This window comes from Phodopus roborovskii, unplaced genomic scaffold (assembly GCF_943737965.1).
Source record: "Phodopus roborovskii unplaced genomic scaffold, PHOROB, whole genome shotgun sequence".
Lineage (NCBI taxonomy): Eukaryota > Metazoa > Chordata > Mammalia > Rodentia > Cricetidae > Phodopus > Phodopus roborovskii.
The window spans coordinates 6,750,069-6,771,425 of NW_026126485.1; the positions used below are offsets into that span (position 1 = coordinate 6,750,069).

At 40.2% G+C, this 21,357-nt stretch overlaps 1 protein-coding gene across 1 annotated transcript; it reads left to right on the top strand.

Moving 5' to 3' along the window:
• The first annotated feature begins 1,648 nt into the window (after positions 1-1,648).
• On the top strand, positions 1,649-20,934 carry Gtpbp4 (GTP binding protein 4). The gene is made up of 17 exons (XM_051194773.1): positions 1,649-1,752; positions 4,726-4,896; positions 5,953-6,056; positions 6,139-6,275; positions 7,161-7,261; positions 8,548-8,640; positions 9,505-9,696; positions 10,158-10,223; positions 12,783-12,872; positions 13,203-13,313; positions 14,828-14,905; positions 15,286-15,337; positions 15,652-15,752; positions 16,754-16,951; positions 18,420-18,485; positions 19,122-19,265; positions 19,951-20,934. The coding sequence occupies exons 1-17, from the start codon at positions 1,705-1,707 to the stop codon at positions 20,101-20,103; spliced, it is 1,905 nt and encodes a 634-aa protein (XP_051050730.1). The 5' UTR covers positions 1,649-1,704; the 3' UTR covers positions 20,104-20,934.
• Positions 20,935-21,357: the final 423 nt, after the last annotated feature.

A 21,357-nucleotide genomic window follows, 5' to 3' on the forward strand; every position in this document is an offset into this window, starting at 1 on the left:
GACAGTGGAGCCAGGATGTATCCCTGGTGCACAAAAGGACCTTGTGAACACATCCCCCATGGAGGGATAACTGCCTTAACCTAGAGACAGGAGAGAAGCCTTAGTCCCTACTTCACATGACCTGTCAGATCTACATGACCCCAACTGGATGGCATTCCCCTACATATGGAATTGGGGTTAGGGGATGGGAGGGGAGGGTGGTTAGGGTGCATGTGAGAGGGCAGAGAGGGTAAAAGGGAGGGAAGGAGAGAGGGAGAGGGAACTGGGTTCGACATGTAAAATAATAAATTAAATAAAAAAATGCTTTGACTCCAAAATTTAAGTTCAAGGACAAGTTACTGGGGAAAAGGATTTCTATTTTTGTTTCCACAGAAAATGAAAAGCTGTGGATTCCTTCCAGACTAATGTGGTTTGATCAAGCCAGACAGCCTGAAACAGAGTACCAGGTGATTCTACATTCAAAACAGCTGGACAAAGCAGCCTTACAGACTACAGCCAGGATTTCTGCATCTTCTTAGAATCCCCATGACAGCGCCCCTTACCAGCAGGAAGTAGTTTGGAAAGATCGACGCCCAAATTCCCAAATATTGTCTATAAATGTTTGTTTTCATTTAAATGGACTTGGTTATATAAAATAAAAAAAAAGGAACAGATAACAATAAAAAAAAAAAAAGAAAAAAAGAAAAAAAGAGGAAAAGACACCCAAGAGGAAGAATCTTGTGGAGTATCTAGTTATAGAGAGACAGCAGGAAGGTAAGTTAGCAAAGAAGACTGGATTCTAGACATTAAGTAGCAGAATGATGAATGTCACAGGAATTGAGAGGTTTTGAAGGAGATTATGATACCTGAGAAATGGTCACATAGGTCACACAGGGGGCAAGAGTTAGATGGATTGAGCCAGACGGGATCTCACGGGACGCAAAGAAATAGGTGGCTTAAATTAAACTGACAGGGAAAACGAATGGGAAGGTTGGCTCCAATCCACTGTGGGTCTGTACAGGTTAGACTTAGTGTCTCTGTCTGAGTGTGGGCAGCAGTGCTGGGCAGGGTTTCTTCACTGGCCCAGGTCAGGTGAAGGCCTTGCATCTGCAAACTGCCTTGAGAATGCAAGGTCAGGAGAGGGAGCTCGGGCCTTCCGGAAGGACACAGTCTCTACAGCTTACAGAGGACCCTTGTCAACATTATTTACTTGAACAAATAACTACACAGACCTAGGCAACACCACGTGTTGCTGAAGGGGCGCCAAGTGATGCAGGTGCCCAGTGCCGCGTCTTCCCGCTACTCTGTCACTCGCCCTGACCGCGGCGTCCCCCGAGGGAACAGTCTTTGGAGCCCCGAAGCCGGCTTTGGTGAAGGTAGTATTTCTAAAGGCCCCTAGGTGGCCAGTGTGGAGTCCTTAGTCACTGCGCAAGGATTTAAGTCCCCCATCTCTCATCAAATCCAGCCGACCTCTTGCGTGGCTCACCTGGCCTGGGCATCTCTTAGCGGTGAACCTCCTCGCCGAGCGGGGGCGGTGTCGGGACTAGGAGAGCGTCAAGTCGAAAGCACGACCACCCCCCCCCACGCCCATATTCAGGAAGTGACGCTACACAAGCCCGGCGGCTAAAGTTCTGTCCCTCAGAATGGCGGAAGTCCCGCCCGCCGCCGACAACGGAAGTCCGGTGCGCCGTGTCTCCTGGTTTCCTCGTGTCTTCCATCGCCGGCATGGCCCACTACAACTTCAAGAAGATTACGGTGGTGCCGTCCGCCAAGGTAGGGGCGACAGAAATCGTTCTCACTTGTCTCTCTTTTCCCTGACAAGTCCCCAGGCACGGTCCAGGCCTGTATCCCCGGGGCTGGGAGAGGGAGACACCGGTAGATGCACTCGGCCCTCAGTGCCGGGTTCCATTTGCTAGGCTTTGTCTTAGAGATCTTCAGAAATCAGGCCCAGTCTCGAACCCAAACCCCTCTCCTCCTGTCCGTGGGTTCCCCCAAACGTAGAGTCCCTCCTAGACCCCTCCTAACCTGTGATTCGTGTAAGGTCAGACGACGAGACACCACTAGGTGGTGGCCACAGTGAGGAGCAAGGCTGGAAGCCTGAGCCGTTCGGTCGTGAGCGTCCAATGACCCTAGCTAGCTTTAGGATTCTAAGTTCAACGTAGCATCTTCCCCTTTAAGTAAAAGTCATTCATTGCTATCACAGCCAAAGAATTTGTAGGTAGTTTCATTTGTCGTTGGACTTGGGAAATGCAGTGGGTTTTAAGCATGCCAAGGTAAACGTAGCCAGCCAGGTCTGTCTCAAAAAGACAAAAACATATTTTTCCTTAGTGACATACAGAGTTGTTTTCTTTATATGTCTCTGTTATTTTTCCCCCTTTGTGGTAATCATTCTGGTACATTTCTCACTAGTTCGTAATATTTGGAGGGGAATCCCATCTTGTATTTTATTCCTCATGATTGCCCCTACCACCTCTTTAAGTGCCTATTGAACGAGTTTGTAAACTTTTTATCTCACTTGAAATAGAGTTCATTGGCCAGGCGGCGGCGGTGGCACAAGCCTTTAATGCCAGCACTCGAGGCAGAGGCTGGCAGATCTCTGAGTTCGAGACCAGCTTGGTTTACAAGAGCTAATTACAGGACAGGCTCCAAAGCCACAGAAAAGCCCTGTCTGGAAAAAGAAAGAAATAAGAGTTCATGGAATCAAATGAACATTATTACTATAATTGACTGAAGAGTTTTTTTTTTTTTAACATTTTAGTACAACATGTATCTCTTGTCCTGAATGAGGTCTGTTTTTAGAAAATAAATGAGATTTTATTTTAGAAAATAAAGGAGATGAGTAATGGTAATTCTGTGGTGGTTGGAAATAAAAATTAAATCAGAAGAGTATTGAATACTTTTATAAAAGTATGTGTTAGGTACTGTCTGTATAGATATTCACAAGATAGTAGCTTAAGAATCATTTTCTAAAGAATAAATAAATGCATTTATACTCACAGTCTGATGGAGAGATGTGTGATATAATACAATTGGCTCTCTGTGTTTGTGAGTTCCAAATCCAGATTCAACCAACTGTAGATCAAAAACACTATTTGAAAGTTGTGTCTACATTTAATGAACAGACTTTGTCTGCCCACCCTCCCCCTTTATTTTAAGATGTAGTCTTACTATGCTGCCCTGGCTAGCATGGAGCTTACAGAAATCTGCCTTCTGCCTCTAGAGTGTTGGGATTCAAGGCATAAGCTACCATGCAAAGGCCTTGCACACAGACTTTTAAAAACATTCCCTGTGTATAGTGTTACAGCTATTTAAAGTATATGGCAGATGGATGTGGATTCTTCTACATAAGAAGTGTGCTATTTTCTATAATGAACTCAAATATTTACCTGTTTTGTTGGAGGGAGGGGAGCTGAATACAAATTCCCCACAAATACCAAGGATCTAGGACAGTATAAGAATATAGATAAATGGAGCCGGGAATTGGTGGCGCATGCCTTTATCCCAGCACTTGGGACGTAGAGGCAGACAGATAGATCTCTGTGAGTTCGAGGCCAGAGCTGGTCTACAGAGCTAGTTCCAGGACAGGCTCCAAAGCAATACAGAGAAACCCTGTCTCGAAAAACAAGACAAAAGAATACAGATAAATGGGCCAGTCTAGGGAAGGGTTTTATAGTAGGCAACTTTTGAACCTTAAAGATGTGACCATGAAAAGGAGCAGAATAGAGGAGCCTCAGGTAGGAGCATCCCTGTTCTGCATAATCTTTAACAGACTGTATGTGATTGCCTGTTTTTTTTTTTTTTCCTATCACTGGATTCTGGTGTTTTGTTCACTATCTTCAGCATTGTATCCATTTTATCTTTTATTATAGGAAATGGTCAGTATTGTTGAGTTAATGGAAGTGATCAAGGGGAAGTAAAATAGCTTTATACAGTGTAGAAGGGATGGAGGAGACATGAGGATAAAGAAGCAGGGTGTCTTACCCCTACTATGAGGCGTAAATACAAAAAAAAAATACAAATCCTCAAATAGTTTCTTTATATACACAGGGAATTTTAGATGATGGGTTTTAATTTTTTATCACTTCATATCCCTTTCAAATTAAAGCTACAAAGACCTTGAAATTGATATACTGGCTTTTTTTTCTCCAGTAATTTTTCTGATTTATTCTTGCGTTTTCTTAGGAATTTGAAGCTAAAAATTGCATTTTTAAAAAGCATAGGGTAAAATATGTCTCAGTAGTCAAGTTACCCCCCCCATTTTTATTGGAGGGCCAATGGGGGAGGGGCCTCATCAGTTGTGAGTATTCACAGGATTTTCAGCCATTCTAAATGAGGGTCCTGGGGATGGCTGGGTGCATTGAGCATGTTCCCACTATCTGGAACAGATGTTTTGTACTTGTAAGGTGTGGCCTGGTCGATTGTGGTGGCATGCTTGGTGTAGGGGCTGAGTGGGGGCATAATTAAAGCAAGGCTTCTGACACCAATGAACACCACCAACACTGGCCTTTTTCACTCATTCTTGAGGAATATGAAGAGTCTCCCAACAATCTTGATCTTGGTTGCTGCTAGCAAGTTTTCTTAAAGGCTTAAAAATACTATGAAGATGTATATATTTTAAAAATTTGAGTTAGAAAAGTAAATTTTGTAGTTTAAAACATGTACTGAATTAGTGTTTTAAAACAGTTATAAGTAAATGGATGGAAACTAATATTTGAATTGTATCTTAATTATTTTCTTTAATCTTAGGACTTTATTGACCTGACATTATCCAAGACTCAACGGAAGACTCCAACAGTTATTCATAAACATTATCAAATTCACCGAATTCGACATTTTTATATGAGAAAAGTCAAATTTACTCAACAGAATTACCATGACAGACTGTCACAGATTTTGACAGATTTCCCCAAATTGGATGTAAGTGACTTGTATGATTTATATAAATATAAGCCTTTAGAGAATCAGTGTTTAGCCACTTTGACATATTCATTGTCAGAGAAGTGAAATAATTGATTTGTCAATTATTCAGTGATTCAGTGTTCTTTCTCAACCCCATCTCAGTAGTTCCAAAGCTATCTTCCCAGGCTTTCTTTGTATTGTGCATCTGGGCTTGCCAGTGCCAATATTAGCTTAAATGAAAGCTGTTGATTGCATATTCTGAAGCCCAGGATTCTTGAGTTGCTAAGGCTTGTCTAAATTTCACCCTTCCCTGTTCTGAGGGCTCCTTTTCCTCTGGGTTCAAAAGAAGCAGTGGCCAAAGGTACCACAGTTTGTAAGCTTACTTTGTGGGTGATGATTGGTTCAGCGCTGACAGCTTCTTACTGACAAGGGATAGCACAGAGAGCTGTTAACAGAGATGAACACACTTGCCTGCAATTGACTGCTATCACTTGTTTATTCTGCTTCAGAAATGGAAGAGCAGAGACAATGTTCATTTCTTGGGAAAGCCAAGTATTAGAAAGAACTTGAGAGTTAAAAAAAAGAATAAAATAATCTAAACTGATTTAATATTAGGAAATTTTTAGTAAACTGTGTTTTCAGATTTTTGTGGTTCTTTTACATTGTATCTTTTCATTATTTGTTTATACATGAGACATCAGAGAACTCAAACGACTTGCTTGTTCTATTACTACTGCCTAGTGACAGTAGTGAACACATTATATGGAGAGCACAGTTCCAAGCACTAGGGATAGAGCAGCAGTAAAGACACTATCCTTAGCCAAGCTTGGTGTCACAGCAGGTAGAGGATCTTCACCAGCCTAGGATGCATAATGCAACTGTCAAAAACATAACACACAGAAGGAAGCAGGTTTTTTTGTTTTTCCTGTGAGTCTGTGTAACTATAGCCGTTAGGATTAGGGAATCAGAGCTTCAGGTTAGAGGAAAGGGCAATTAAGTCTCTACTGTTTGTTACATAAAGCTATGAAACTATTGCGCCACAGTGACATTGTATATTTCACTTTTCCATTATAGGATATCCATCCATTTTATGCTGACTTGATGAATATTCTCTACGACAAAGATCATTACAAGTTGGCTCTAGGTCAAATAAATATTGCCAAAAATTTGGTGGACAAGTAAGGTATTTTTTTACTATAGTATCTTTTTAAGTTATTATAAAAATATTAAAAAACCTTAGATGCTTTCTCTCTTTCTAAGTGTTGCTAAAGATTATGTGCGGCTTATGAAATACGGTGATTCTCTGTACCGCTGTAAGCAGCTGAAGCGCGCTGCCCTTGGGCGCATGTGTACTATTATCAAGAGACAGAGGCAGAGTTTGGAGTACTTGGAACAAGGTACTTGTTACACATAAACGGAAATGGGTTTTACAGTGTTCTGTTATGTTTGGGTCTTATTCTTGACTTTTTTCTTTTGGAGGTTTGGGAAATAGATATTTTTAGTATTTAGTAGGTAAAACATACTCTTAAAAACACTTTATTTAGTAGGATAATTTCTGACCACCGCTGAAAATTTGGACCTTGTGCTACACCCCTATCCCTACAATCATTTTGCTTGGCAATGTTCTCTTTCCCTGAAATGATTCGTCAGGGTTCTTTGGAAGTGTTTCCTACAGATCTGTGGGATTCTCATGATAGCCAGGTAGGCACCATGCTAGAGCTGTGCTGGTGTTGCAGGTGAGGTAACTAAGTATGCATGCTTCAGAATACACTGGAGACCGAATATCAGTAATCATTTTTACCAAGCATGGTTCTTAGTCTCATTTTGACTAAAGCAACCAAAAAAGCAGGTTGGTAGATTAAACATGACTCTTGGTGTGGCCACGTCTAGAAATCCTCTTGTGTAGTTTATACAGTTACCCTTTATTCCCACTCCCCTCCATATTTTCCCATCATTTTTGCAGTTATAAAAGTGTAATCCCAGCCACTGAGGTAGGAGTGCAAGGTCAAGGCCTGCCTGAGCTAGAGTGAATGAAAAGTCTGCCATAGTGAGGCTTTGTTTCAAAATAAAATGTAGGGTTGAGCATGTAGCTCAGTAGTACAGCTTTTTCCTAGTACGATAAGGCTGTAGGCTCAAAACCTGGTGTGTTCCAGTCCCCTGCAAAAAGCTACAGTGAGGAATTTGTACCATCTTAGTTTATTAAACTATGAGCCTGGAATATGACTCAGTAGAAAGTAAAATTTCAAGCCAATCTTAAATTCTAAATTTTTAAATATTTGTAGTTCGTCAACATTTATCCCGCTTGCCAACCATTGATCCAAATACAAGGACTCTGCTTTTGTGTGGGTATCCAAATGTTGGGAAATCCAGCTTCATCAATAAGGTGGGTATGGGTTTTTTTTTTTTGTTTGTTTGTTTGTTTGTTTTATTTTAAAGCAACCTAATGACTAATTTAGGTCAAAATACTACCACATTTCCTTTTTTGGATTTTGGATGGATTTGGGAATATTCTAATTACTCATTAATAAAGATTGCCCTTGTCTTTGCTAAATCCTGATGTGTAAGCAAATCCAGGTTCTTTTCAGGAGGTTTAACTCATTGGCTGAACCAAGATTTATGTAGTGATTGCCAGAACCATTCATTTTCATTATTGTGTACCCTGCTCTCAGGAGTAGGAGACATCTCAGTTAAACTTTTGTTAACTGATGGAGTGGTTTTCATGATAGTGTTTGTGTCAGCTCATTCTGGGAATGCTCTTATGCCTGGTGGCATTTGCTGAGCTAGAGTGTCCTAGCCTAAAGCTACTTGGGTGATATGTTACCTTGGTGATTGTATGTCTTCCTTTATCTGAGTAGGATTATTATGCTCTGGTGTAACATTTAAGTAAAAATAATTTACTCCTTCTTGATATATTAGGGCCTACTCATCCAGGGCCAGAACATATTACTTTGAAGCTTTGTGTATGAGTGTGTGTGTGTGGTGGTTAGGGAACAACTTGCATGAGTTGGTTCTCTCCTTCTATTTTGTGGGCGGTGGATTGAACTCAGGTCATCAGGCTTGCTGATTTACTTTGCTGGTCTAGTAGGTTTTATTTTTGTTCACAAGTTGCCCTGACTTGGTAGCAAACAATGCTCTAGGGGTTCTAATTGAAGTTTCAAATGCTTGTCAGCTTGCTTTAAATCTGCTATGACTGCTCTGTGCTCTGGGGGATGATAAAGTGGCCTCTGGCCATGCATTGTATTTTGAATTCTGGTTTAAATTAATTCAGCAGGCTGAAATTTTCAGTTCCTGAGTGACATGAACTGCATATTGAACCTTGGAGAGTGTCTGGTGGTCCCTCCATGTAAGGGAAGAGGAGCCAGGCATTTGCCAAAACAATATCTGTCCTGTGCAGTTTACTCATGTACAGTCCTTTGGGATTTTATTTTCTACCAAAAAGGCTCCTATCCTTAGGCTTTTAATTTTGAGATAGTCTTTCTAAGTTGCCCAGACTGACTTTGATTCGGTTATCTTCCAGCATCAGTACCCTATGTAGCTGGGACTTGAGCAGTGTTGTGTTTGGCTAAAATTAGTCTTGATAAAGTGTGGGTGCCATGCTTAGATTGTTTGGGGGAAACTGTGATATAGAACTCTTGTGACTATGAAAGTATCATTTTTGTCTCCTTCAAGGTGACAAGAGCAGATGTGGATGTTCAGCCCTATGCATTTACCACCAAATCTCTGTTTGTTGGGCACATGGACTATAAGTACCTGCGTTGGCAGGTGAGTATCATCTCCAAACATAGAACAAACATCCTGGGTTTTGGTTTAATATAATTTGATGATTTCTAAGGAACTGTAGCATATCTCCATCCCATATTGCACTTATTATATTCAGTGATGAGCAGCATCCTCCAGGGACAATTCTGAGGTAGCTAGTTTGGTCTCATCAAGAACTTGAGGTCTCTCCATCATGATAAGAAGAACTGGCCTGAGTTTGTAGATGTGTGATGATCAATTTATGTAACCAGAGAGGAAGCTGGCAGCTGCTGTATAGATTTCTGCAGAGGTGATTTCATTTCCTTATTGACGCCTCTAATGAATAAAATGCTGTCTGTGTTATTTTAAACTCTGTCATTAGAAATAGCATTTACTACTAAAAAGCATGGAATAATAATCTAGCTTACAACTAAGTCTAATTTTATGAATGATGAAGAAGCTAAATTTTGGGAGCTGGGAAAGCTATCATTTATTACAATTTTTCTGAGTTTTGATGGCTGTGTGAAAAGAGGGCTCATTTCTCCCAGGGCCAGTATCTCTTTAATGGGCTCTTCAGGTTTCTTTAGATTCCTGTATCCTTTTGATTCAGGGTCTCACCCTGGCCTTAAGCTTACTGTGTAGGTCATTCTAGCCTTAGGCTCATGGCAGTCCTCCTATTTCCCTTTCTTTGGCACTAGGATTATAGGTGTGAGTCACCATACTTAGCTCCTGGATTTGATTTTTGTTTTGTTTTTCATGAACAGTTTCTGATATCATATTTTATGTACTAGTTTTGATATAACTGGTTTGAATATAAGAGAATGAATCTGGGACCTGCCATGACATTTTTGAATGAATGTGTTTTGGGTAATGAAGCCTGGTTGTTAGGTTGTAGATACCCCAGGGATTTTGGATCATCCTTTGGAGGATCGGAACACCATTGAAATGCAGGCTATCACAGCCCTGGCCCACCTCCGAGCTGCGGTTCTGTATGTTATGGATTTGTCTGAACAGTGTGGACATGGGTTAAAGGAGCAATTAGAACTCTTCCAGAATATCAGACCTCTGTTTATCAACAAGGTAAGTGTGGTTACTAGTAACTTTAATTTACACACCAGTACCTTCTTACCTGTAGGTAATGGGTCCTCAGGCAACCACTGTAGACATCCGAAACCATAGATAGTACTGAATGTTCTATATTACTTGACCACAAACAGTACTATGACAGTTGATGTGATAACTAACACAAACCAAGTGGCTGGTGCCTGGTAGCATACCCAAGTAGCATACCACACAAAAGGATGATTTGTGTCCTGGTGAAATGCAGCACTATACAAAAGGTTTCATTTCACTGCTTAGGATGGGTCACAACTTAGATTTACAAATTGTTTCTTTATAGAATTTTTCAGTTTCTATTTATTTCTGGCAATAGTTGATCTCTGCTTGAGTAAATGAAATTGCAGAAAGCAAAGGCATGGACAAGGAGGGGGATTGTGTCGTTCTGTAGTGTAAAAGTAATGATTTCTTTTCTTTCTTGCTAGCCTCTTATTGTTGTAGCAAACAAATGTGATGTGAAGAGAATAGCTGAGCTTTCTGAAGAAGATCAGGTAAACCTCTTGGACCAGTTTTGAGTCTTGTTCATTTAGAAAGAATTTTAGTGCTTCTAGACCACTTTTTTAATTCTAGAAACTATGATGACCCTCAGTGGTTTAGTGGCAGGACATTAAACCTGAAATAGAGCTTCCTGATTCCTGCTTTGTCTTTGGTCTGTGAAAACACTTGTGTTTTAGAGGGTTGCTATGCTACACCAATGGGAAATGTGGTTACCTAGGAAAGGACTACTTTTAAAGTGGTACCAAAGAGGAAGCCAGGTACCTTAATATGTGCTTTTATCTTTCCCAAGCCTCAGGTGATCTAGGGACGCATTTCCCAGAAGTTTCTCTTTAGAAAGGGTGTAAGTATGTCTTACTGTGTTACTACTGTATTATGTAAAGGAGACTGTGGGTAAATACAGTTGAGAAGTGAGTGAAAGAGGACTCGAATCTGTAAGCTCCCAAAAGATGGCCTGTTCAGAGCTGTGAGCATGCTTGCATGTCTGCCCACACTATCCATGAAGCAGGCATTGTTGGTAGGCCTAAGTTTTCAAATAATTTAACTTTTTTTAGTGGATAGTTTTCAGGATAAATGCTCTGAGAATCATTGACTAGAAGCTCTCTTCATTCATATTCACCTGGTAATTTGTCAAAAATTAATATTCTTGGGCACACAGCAGTATGAGTTTGCATAGGTGATCATGCATGCTGACTTTCTGAAAACCAATACACAAGAATGGAAAATGCTATCTGGCTATATTTTTTGTAATATTTAAATTGAGGTAGAAGGTTCCTGAGGTAGGAGGGACCTTTTGTTTTCTGAGAGCATCTGTTTCCTGCTCTCTTCTGTTGGTGTATTTTCTAGGTGGTAAGAACTGTTCTTTTAGGGTATTTTATAAATAGTATGGATCAGCTTGTCTTAAATTGTCTACTTAGAGCAGAACATGTTTTTTTGCTTTTGTTTCATGATTATTTAAAGACAGGTCTAATGTAAGTCAGAATGGCCTTGAATTCTTGATCCTCCCTGGATTCTTTAAGTTACTAATTATCTGCCATTGGTGTCTTAAAAACAAGCACACACAATTGTTATATCTTGTAAATAATTCCAAGTTGTTGATCTAAAAGGCACTGAAGAGAGGAGGAGTAGAGTGAGTAGCACAAGGAAGGCTTGAGAAGTGAAACAAACTGGTCAGATGTCAGGCTTTGGGGTCAGGCTTAGGTCCAGCTTCACTACTCACCAGCAGTGCAGTAGGAAATCGTTACCCATCTGAGGCTCAGTTGTCTGTCTAGTGAAGGCAATGTCTAGATGATTAATTACTGCCTGCTAAGTAGTAAAGAACTGACATCACCTTAGGTCATCTTTCTGGACCTTGGCTTATCTCTCTTGTAAAGGGAATGCCTACATCTTCAGTTGGTATTACATGAATTGGGAAATGGATGCTGTTAAAAATCTACAGCTTGCTTAGCATTTGTATAATAGAGTCTGTCCTTTTACTTATCTGTATTTCAACAGTATTACTATTATCATGTGGTAGTGACAATTGACATGCACAGAGACTCAGTGACTAAATTATACACCAGGTCATTTGTTGTTTAGACCCTGGTTCTCTGAAACCATGCTTTATTTAGTCCCTTGATAACAGAAATTGACCTTGTTCATGGGGAACCATAATGTCAATTGGGAGTTGGTCCCCTTCCTCTAAACTAGGGAGGTGTTTGTAGTTGTCAACATGACATTTGATGGAGGATGTAACAAGTCCCTTCTCTAGGGTGTTACTGATTCATAAAATGATAGATTAATAGACAGTTTTTAGACTTTCCTAAGAGTTCTCTTGGGCTATTTTGGCAGAAACTATAAAATAATAAATAGCATTGAAAACTTTTTTTTTTTTTTTGTAGTTTTTCGAGAAAGGGTTTTTCTGTATTGCTTTGAAGGCTGTCCTGGAAATAGCTTTGTAGACCAGGCTGGCCTTGAACTCACAGAGATCAATGTGCCTCTTCCTCCAGAGTGCTGGGATTAAAGGCGTGCACCACCACCACCACCACCAGCAGCGAAAACATCTTTTGAAAGTTGATCTTTTCTGCATTTAGGGATGGACACTGAGTTCTAGGAGATGGAGGCTGGGACAGAAGCCACCTTGTACTACATATGGTGTTCTAGGCCAGCCTAGGCTACAAATCAGGCCCCTGCCCTTTTAAAACAAAACACAACGAAATTTAGTCTTTCTATTTCTTGCTTTTTTTTTTTTTCTACTCCCTGAAAAATTACATCATGAGGCTGGGGACAGGTCGGTGGGAGCTCATTGTTGAGTTTGATTCCTGGTACTTGGTGGGATGGGAGGGGAGATCTTAGTGTTTTATTGAGCTTTGGATTTATGTGACTTTGATTCAGTTATTTTCAGTTGTAGAAGAATATTGGAAAAAATTAACTTACAGTTATTTGTTCTTCAGGGGTTAGAAACAAATCATGGCTTTTAAACAAATATCGTTTAACTTCCATTTGCAAAACAGTACAGCTTTGGGAAACTGGAAAATAACAGTGCATGTTTCAACTTGTTTTCTTTTGTATTCTAGAAAATATTTATAGACTTGCAGGCTGAAGGATTCCCTGTCATCGAGACCAGCACCCTGACTGAGGAAGGTGTCATTCAGGTTAAAACAGAGGTTGGTGCTGCTTCCTGTTTTTGTTTTTTAAAAAGTCGGTGTAGTAGGAAACTTTTTTTTTTTTTTTTAAGGAATTATTAACACTGGAAACAATTTAGATGGATTAACTCAGATTGCTAGAGATCTATGGGAAGAATGGGGTAAGGACCCTGAGCTGCTTCAGGATCCAGGCTTAGGTTGGTCTTCAGCTACTGAAGGACAGTGTGGAGGAGGTTCCATACCCTCTCGTCAACCTGTCGATGTGTGGGGCACTTGAGTCTTGTAATTATGTGTGGTAGGTACTGCTGTAGAATGGCTTTGTGACTCTGCCTTGGTTCTGTACTTTCTTAGGCTTGTGATAGGCTTTTGGCTCATCGAGTGGAAACAAAAATGAAAGGAAATAAAGTGAATGAGGTTCTGAACAGACTGCATTTAGCTTTGCCAAACAAAAGAGATGATAAGGTAAGGTGGCCCTTTGCAGGAGCCTTTGCCGTTCAGTAATTGTTGCTGTACTTGGTCGGTGGGTACTTGCCACACATCTTTTCCTAGTGTTGGAGATTGTTAAACATGGATGCAAATGGACGTCACGTAGAGATAGTCGCATGTCTCTGAGAGAAAGAACACCCTGCTTCTTCCTGTCAGAGGCTGTTGCTAGTAACTATTTTGTTTGTCCCTTAGAAGTGACTTGGAGGTAAACCCACCCTTTTGTTTTAATTGAGCCAATGGAAGCATACTTTTTTACATTTTTATTTTATTGGCATTATAAGCTGTCTATATCTTTATACATGTGTTACTACAAATCTATTTTAGGATATGAGTTCCTAAAATATTTTTATTTTTTATCTTTGTCACTTTTTTTATACCTTTATTTTTTGTTGTGTGTATTTGTGTCTTTCCTGCTTTGTAAGTATGTCCACTATATGTCCTGGTATCTGTGGAGGCCAAAAGGGCATCAGGTCCATTGGAACTGGAGTCATAGATAGTGCTGAGCTGCCACATGAGTGCTGGGAACTGAACTCAGGTCAGCAGGAGCAACAAGTGCTTTTAACTGCTGAGCCATCTCTCCAGTCCCTCATTGTTGTTTTGTTTTGTTTTTGAGGCAGCAATAGCTGTCTTGGAACTCATTCTATAGGCTAGGCTGGCTTGGAACTCAGAGATCCACTTGCCTCTGCCTCCTGAGTGCTGGGATTAAAGATGCGTACCAACACTGCCAGCCTCTCTCTTTTTTTTAAATCTCAAAAAGCTACATGTTTTCAGATAATTAACATACAATACTTCTTTCATAGTTGTTAGGTTTTGAGTTCCACAGAGAACAGGCTATAGTCCTTCCTAAAGTGCTTTAAAGTACATCTTCCTCATTTTCATGGTTTTGTTTTGCTTTGATTTCTCTTCTGCATAGAAGGTTGGCGTGCTCAATCTATTTTGTTCTCAGGGAGGCATGGTTTACTGATTGTGGACCTGGTTTCATGGGGTAGTCCAACTACCAGTGAATTTAATGCCATTGAATTCTTTTTTCTTAGTTTTTGAGAAAGGGTTTCTCTGTGGCTTTGGAGGTTGGCCTGGAACTAGTTCTTGTAGACCAGGCTGGTCTCGAACTCACAGATATCCGCCTGCCTCTGCCTCCCAAGTGCTGGGATTAAAGGCATGTGCCATCACCGCCCAGCTACCATTGAATTTTAAACATGCTTGGATTTATGTCTGTTTCTTGTTCATTGGTCTATTCTCTTATATAATTTATCTGTATACTTTTTATTTTTGCCCAATGAACCATGGGATCAGTTTTAAGGGTTGTCTCATCTTCTTTCAGGCCCACTCTGGCCCTGAAACTCCCTCCCTAGAATGTACTTTATTTCAGTTGGTTGGTGGTTTTGTGTGTCCCTTGTAGACTGCCTTTGTTTTTAGTTTGTGCTTTCTTTTAAGTTTCTCTTATATCTTGGAAGAAGGCATTTCTCATACTTTCAATAATGTGTTCTTAGGAGAGACCCCCTTTCATCCCAGAAGGAGTGGTAGCTCGAAGGAAAAGAATGGAGATTGCAGAGCCCAGGAAGAAGAGGGTAGGTCACTGTATCTTGTCATCTAAGTTTTTTTTATAGAATATAACAGGAGACTTGCCTGTGCAGCTGAAAAAGCAGTGTTGAGTGTTGGGTATATAACTGAGATCTAAAAGGGGTTAGAAGTAGACTCAAACTGAGTGTGCTCAGGGTTCAGCCCTGTAAGGTTCAAGCATGAGTGGTGAGTCCTTAACACACTTTGTTCTAGTAAAGCTCTTCAGTAGCTGTCGTATCACGTGAACAAGTGCATGAGACATAATCCACCAAGTGGCCAAAAGCAGCCCTCCTATACAGAAAGGCCAGAGGCTGGTTATTGGCAAGGAGGTAGCAGAGCATTTGGGAACATAAGAGCTAAAGTAAACTTTTGGGGGTTTTCTTTGCAGGAACGAGATCTTGAGCTGGAAATGGGAGATGATTATATTTTGGATCTTCAGAGTAAGTAATACAAATTTTTAATGTTTTAAAGATTAAAAGTTGAAAATTTACAGAGCTGTATAAAATGTCTTCCATGTTATTTTCTGTTGTTTGAGATGATGGAATTATTTTTTTGGTATTTGAAGGTTAGACATACAGATGTTGGTCAGTGTCAATTTTGTTAGTAATAACTTAGGCTGTGTTAGGCACAACTATTCTGTTCCCCTGTAAAGTGGTTTTACTTGGCATCTAGAATAATCATTTTGGTGACACAGTACTTGAAGATACTAGAAACTACCATAAGCATAACTCTTTTTTTTTTTTTATAATGTTAGAATACTGGGACTTAATGAATTCATCCGAGAAATATGATAAGATACCAGAGATCTGGGAAGGCCATAATGTTGCTGATTATATCGATCCTGCTATTATGAAGGTCTGCATCCCATTTTAACCCAACCTGTCTAGAAGCTTCAAACACAATTTCAATTTTTATTCCCTTTCTGTCTTTGTTCTGTGTCCTAGGCATCCTTCCACCATGTTCTCTGATTGCTTGGAGACATCACTCCACTTAGATGACACTATTCTTCCTTTGCCCTGTGTAGTTCTAGTGATGCCCAGGCCTTTCACACTGGCCTGTAATGTGCTGTGACATTTTGGCTTGCATTACTACTGTAGTGTGGTGATCCTATCACTGGTTCAGTCTTTTCTCTGTAACTACTGCAGTTATTTTCTGAGTATTTGCAGGCCTCCTGCTTTTGTTAGTCTAGCAAGTGACATCGCTTTCCCAAGAATATTGAGTCCATGGAGTGTTAACTCTGATTTCCAGATTCTGTTTCACTGACTCATTTATGTTTAGGTCCTTCTAACTCTAGGGGGTCCTGCTTTTTCTTAGACACATTCTCTGAGAAAGCTGTCCTATCACTGACCTTTTTCCTGCCGTGGTACCCATCCTTACCTGCTTTTTCACTGCATGTCAATGCTTACACATTTATATCATTGGTTGGTTGGTTGATTGTGTGTGCTTATTGCTGGGGATCAACCCAGGGTCTTGTGCTTGTTAGACCAGGGCTTTGCCACATAGCTACACCCCTAATGTATTGAAATCTTCATTTTTGTCTTACTTTGTAAACAGTGTGACTGTGTTTAGGATGAATGGCAGTTGGTACATATTTATTTCATGAATCTGCTGGGAACACTGGGGAATAACGAAAGGGGTCCCTGCATTTTTATCTTTAAAGATAAAACAGAATTGGCAGAAAATGAAGTATGCTGTGTTTGTGCTATTTCTATGGCCCTCATATATCCCCTTTCCTGTGAGATTGGCTGTGTACAAGTGGGGCCCAAAGACTTAAGGAAACATGATCCTGTAAATATGTTGCTACACTTAACTTCCTTGCAAGATTTTCTTTATTAATTTTATGATTCTTTTTAAAGAAATTGGAAGAGTTAGAAAAGGAAGAAGAGCTAAGAACAGCTGCTGGGGAATATGACAGTGACTCTGAAAGTGAAGATGAGGAAATGATGGAAATCCGACAGCTGGCAAAACAAATTAGAGAAAAAAAGAAGTTGAAAATTCTACAGTCCAAAGAAAAGAATACACAGGGACCCAGGATGCCCCGAACTGCTAAGAAGGTCAGTCAGTCTTAAGCATTGCAGAAGTAGGGCTGAGCTCTCTTACTGGATTCTGGGTAAATAGCCACTAGAGACAGGCTTCTGCCACTTGAGGATGTCAGGTGACACACTGAGGGACTGATGTATACTGGCTTAAAAGACTCTTTGCCTTGAGCTGTTATATTCTGTCTGTTGTATCTTTTCTCCATGAATTGCAACTCCAAGTCAATCCCTATTACAAACTGACTCATTGTTGCAGTTATGTAAGTTAAAACTAAACAGTTTGAAGGTGTTAGTTATCCCATTAAACCCCACCCCAACCCCCAGAGTTTCTCTGTGTTCAATTTGTCCTGGAACAACATTTGTAGATCAGACTGGCCTTGAACTCACAGATATCCATCTGCCTCCAAGTGCTGGGATTAAAGGCATGTGCCCCACCACACCATGTTTAATTTTTAAACAGGTTCTCATATTGTCCAGGCTAGCCTTAAACTTGCTTTGTAGCCAAGGAACTCCTGACCAGGATTATAGCTGTATGCCACCATACCCAGTGCCGATATTTTGTGTTATCTAATTTCTCTATTGATTAAGATTTCTAAATACCCAAGGCAGTTTATCAGTCCCTGTTACTGGTAAAGATAGAGAGAACCACTCTGTAGGTGTGAATGGAAGACATCAAGATTCTTCCCACTTCTTGGCTTCGTGTTGGGATGTCATTGTCTCCTACTTCTGCTTTTGTCTGGATGACAGGCCCATATCGCATGTCTACCTTTTGGCTATAGCTTCCCTGAAAGTTGGGGTAAGGGAGTGGCAGGTTCCCAAAAGAGACAAAGTTCTGAGAAGTTAAAATATAATGGGAGGGGTTCATGGGATTTAATTGAAATGTACAGAAACAAGTCATCCCAACTGGAATAATTATTGTAAAAGGTATACTTGGAAGATCTAGAGCAAGAATAAACTCAGGTTTTCTCCTGTAAGCTGCAGCATGGATCCTTTATTTGATCCCAGATTTAGAGTGAGTGGGAGAAGTCTCCCATCGCCGATCCATCAAGCAATCAGTCCGTTTGGGTATCCCCTGAATTAATTCACTTCTCACATACCTACCTTTACCTGGAGGTAGCATCAAAACCAAGAAGCTGAAGGTCCCCTTCCACCAGAGTAGTCCCACTTAAAAACATCAGCTTAAGTCGAGCCTCTAAAGCTTGGCTCTCCAGCTACAGAGAGCAATTCCTGTGACTCTTTCTTTGAGTTTGATATATTTGCTAGAGTACTTCACAAAATTGGGAAAAACACTACTTTTCTGTTCCTGTCCCCTTAGAAATGATAAGACTTATGAACATTAGGCTCCAGTAACTATGGTCACATGTGTCTACTTGCCTACTTATCTATGTTTATCACAGTATCATCTGTATATTTCCATTTTTTCTTTCAAAATTAAATTTTACCAGTCATTTTACTTAAAACATGTTCTCCTTCCTCTTCACTTCAGGTTCAACGAGCAGACTTGGAGAATGAGATGCGTAGTCTTGGTGTTGACATGGATGATAAAGACAATGTAAGTCTGTGGAGGGCCAGCATGGCTTCAGATATGATTTGAGCTATTTTGTTTTAAGACATTGCTTTGCTGTGTAGCCCAATCTAGCTTCAAACTCAGTATTTCTCTGCCTCTAGTTTTCCAGGGCTGGTAGGCATGTACATACAGACAGGTTTTTAACAGTGTGGAAAAGTTGTGACCAGTCTGTCACTAGGTGATTTTATTATGTGAATATCATAGCATGCGCATAATGTACATAAACTTAGCTAGTGAATATTGTCTACTATCTAAACTATTTGGGGTGAAGGGGGCCAAAAGCATCGTCATTCCCTTACATGATTGATGTTAACTAATAGAGAACATTAACACACAGAGAATTCCTGCTCATCCTCAGGTGGAATGTGCAAGAGCGATGGCTCCAAAGCCATCTGATTAACTAACAGTTGGGTGCTGAGCTGGACATTCTATTGTCTGGGAGGGACCATAGCAATGTGATGTCTTTCACTTTTAGTTTGCTTCAAAACAGACCCTGTGCCAGTAAATCTCAGTAGACATTCCAAAGTTTTTTCCTTGCAGGATAATAGTTCTTAAAACCTTAACTGTCTTCTCTTAGGAATAATTTTGGTTGTTACGGGGTTTGCTGTTTATGCGTTTCAGGCCCACTATGCTGTTCAGGCAAGAAGATCTCGGAGCGTCACTAGGAAAAGAAAACGAGAAGAATCAGTTCCACCCTCTTCTATAGCCCGGAGTCGTAGTTGCTCTCGCACTCCACGTGATGTTTCTGGTCTTCGGGATGTCAAGGTGAGCTTCTTTGATTGGGTCTAGAAGAAAAGAGCCTTCAGGGTGTTTATTGTACAAAGCCTCCAGCAAACACCAGCAGTCATTTGGAGGGTTTAAAATCCTAATGAAATTTCTTTTTGAGGAAAACAGTTTAATTTTAATTTATAGTATTTTGCAAATTCAAATATAAGAGAAGAGAAAACCTATGTAAGCTGTCACACTGTCTACTTAATGAAAGGCTGAGTTTTTTTGTTTGTTTGTTTGTTTTTTGTGTCATCTTCATCTGGAAGTATAGAAATTGTGTAGAGTTGAGACAGTGTTTTACTATGTTTCCCATGTTGGCCAGGCTTGCTCTTTAGTCCATACTCACAGTTCTCCTTCTCCAGCTTTCATCTTCAGCAGGGATTACAAGTATGCACTACTGACCTGTGGGTTTTCATACTGCATTGACAGTCAAATGTGGCAGTGTGTGCTCTCCTGATTTCAGTGTGTTACCGTGAAAGTTTGAGTCTTCTAACTCTATAGGCCCCAGGTGTATTTAGACAGTCATTGAGTTTCTGCAGATAGTGTGGTGGTCTGAGAGAAAACAGTGACTGAGAATGAACAGGGTCTTTATACTTCTTATCTGCTGTCACAAAATGTTTCTCAGGTAATTACAATGCAGGATAGCAATATGGTTTTCATTAATGTGTATTCTCTTCTATAGATGGTGAAGAAAGCCAAGACTATGATGAAGAAAGCCCAGAAGAAGATGAATCGCTTGGGGAAGAAAGGGGAAGCAGATAGGCATGTGTTTGACATGAAGCCCAAGCACTTACTTTCTGGCAAGAGGAAGGCTGGTAAAAAAGACAGGAGATAGTGTTCTCTTCAGTTGGTGTGCTTTGACTGGACTCTTACTGTTTATTTCTGGGTATGGTATGGTGCGCTTTATAAAATTTGGAATCTCCATCTGTTAACTGAAAGAAACAATGGAAATGACTTAAAAATACTTGTTGCTTTGCTGAAAACTGATATACCTGATTAGGTGTGCAGTGTTGTGCTCACTGCATAATACAGATGTCTTAAGTACAGAGCATTCTATTCTTAATGATGTGATTGTTTCACATCTGCAGGACTAATTTTGTGGGAAAGTTTTACTGGTATCTGGGCAGTGGTGGTACATGTCCTTTAATCCTAGCACTTTGGAGGCAGGGGCAGATGGATATCTGAGTTTGAAACCAGCCTGGTCTACAGAGCAAGTTCCAGGACAGCCAGCTCCTACACATAGAAACCCTGTTTGAAAAAAACCAAAATCAGGTGAATATTTTATTGGTATAAGTAGGCTGCTTTTGATAGAGAAAAACTTGGCTTTGTAGTGGAACTTGGCTTTTTATCCAAAGTACCTATTTTTTGTGAAGAAAGAATCCCCATTGGGAGGTGTAGCCTTTTTGAGGGCCTGGGCACAGGCACATTTAGGTATGTGTCAGAACTTAAATTACTCTCAAATTATTTTCTAGACCTTCAGTACAATGTATCATTGTAACTTCAACCTTTTTACCCAAAATAAACCTTCAGCAAAAATGTGGTTTTGATTACTTAAGTTTTATTTGATTTAGTTACAGATTGCTATGATGGCCAAAGGAAAAAAGATAGGACTTTGCAAAAATACTTTTTCAGGGAAATAAATGCCTGGGTTATTGCAACAATTAAATGTGATGTCTTTTTGTTGTTGTTTGTTTGTTTTTTGAGACAGGGTTTCTCTGTATTGTTTTGGGGCCTGTCCTGGAACTCGCTCTGTAGAACAGGCTGGCCTTGAACTCACAGAGATCCTCCTGCCTCTGCCTCCTGAGTGCTGGGATTAAAACCTTGCTCCACCAATGCCCAGCATGTGATGTCTTCTTTTATGAACCATTGCTGAATTAAACAATTCCATTTATAAGAAAGAATGTAAACTTAGGAATAAGTTGAAATAAAAGATTGGTGTCCTGAAAGGACACAAAGATTTTGATGAGAGGAATCAGTGCATCTGGACTACATCACCTGTTCACATTGCAGAAGACAGTCTTCAAAATGTCTGTACTTTCTGTCAGAGCAAGTTTCAATTCAGACCTCTAAATTGTTCAAACCCAGTGAC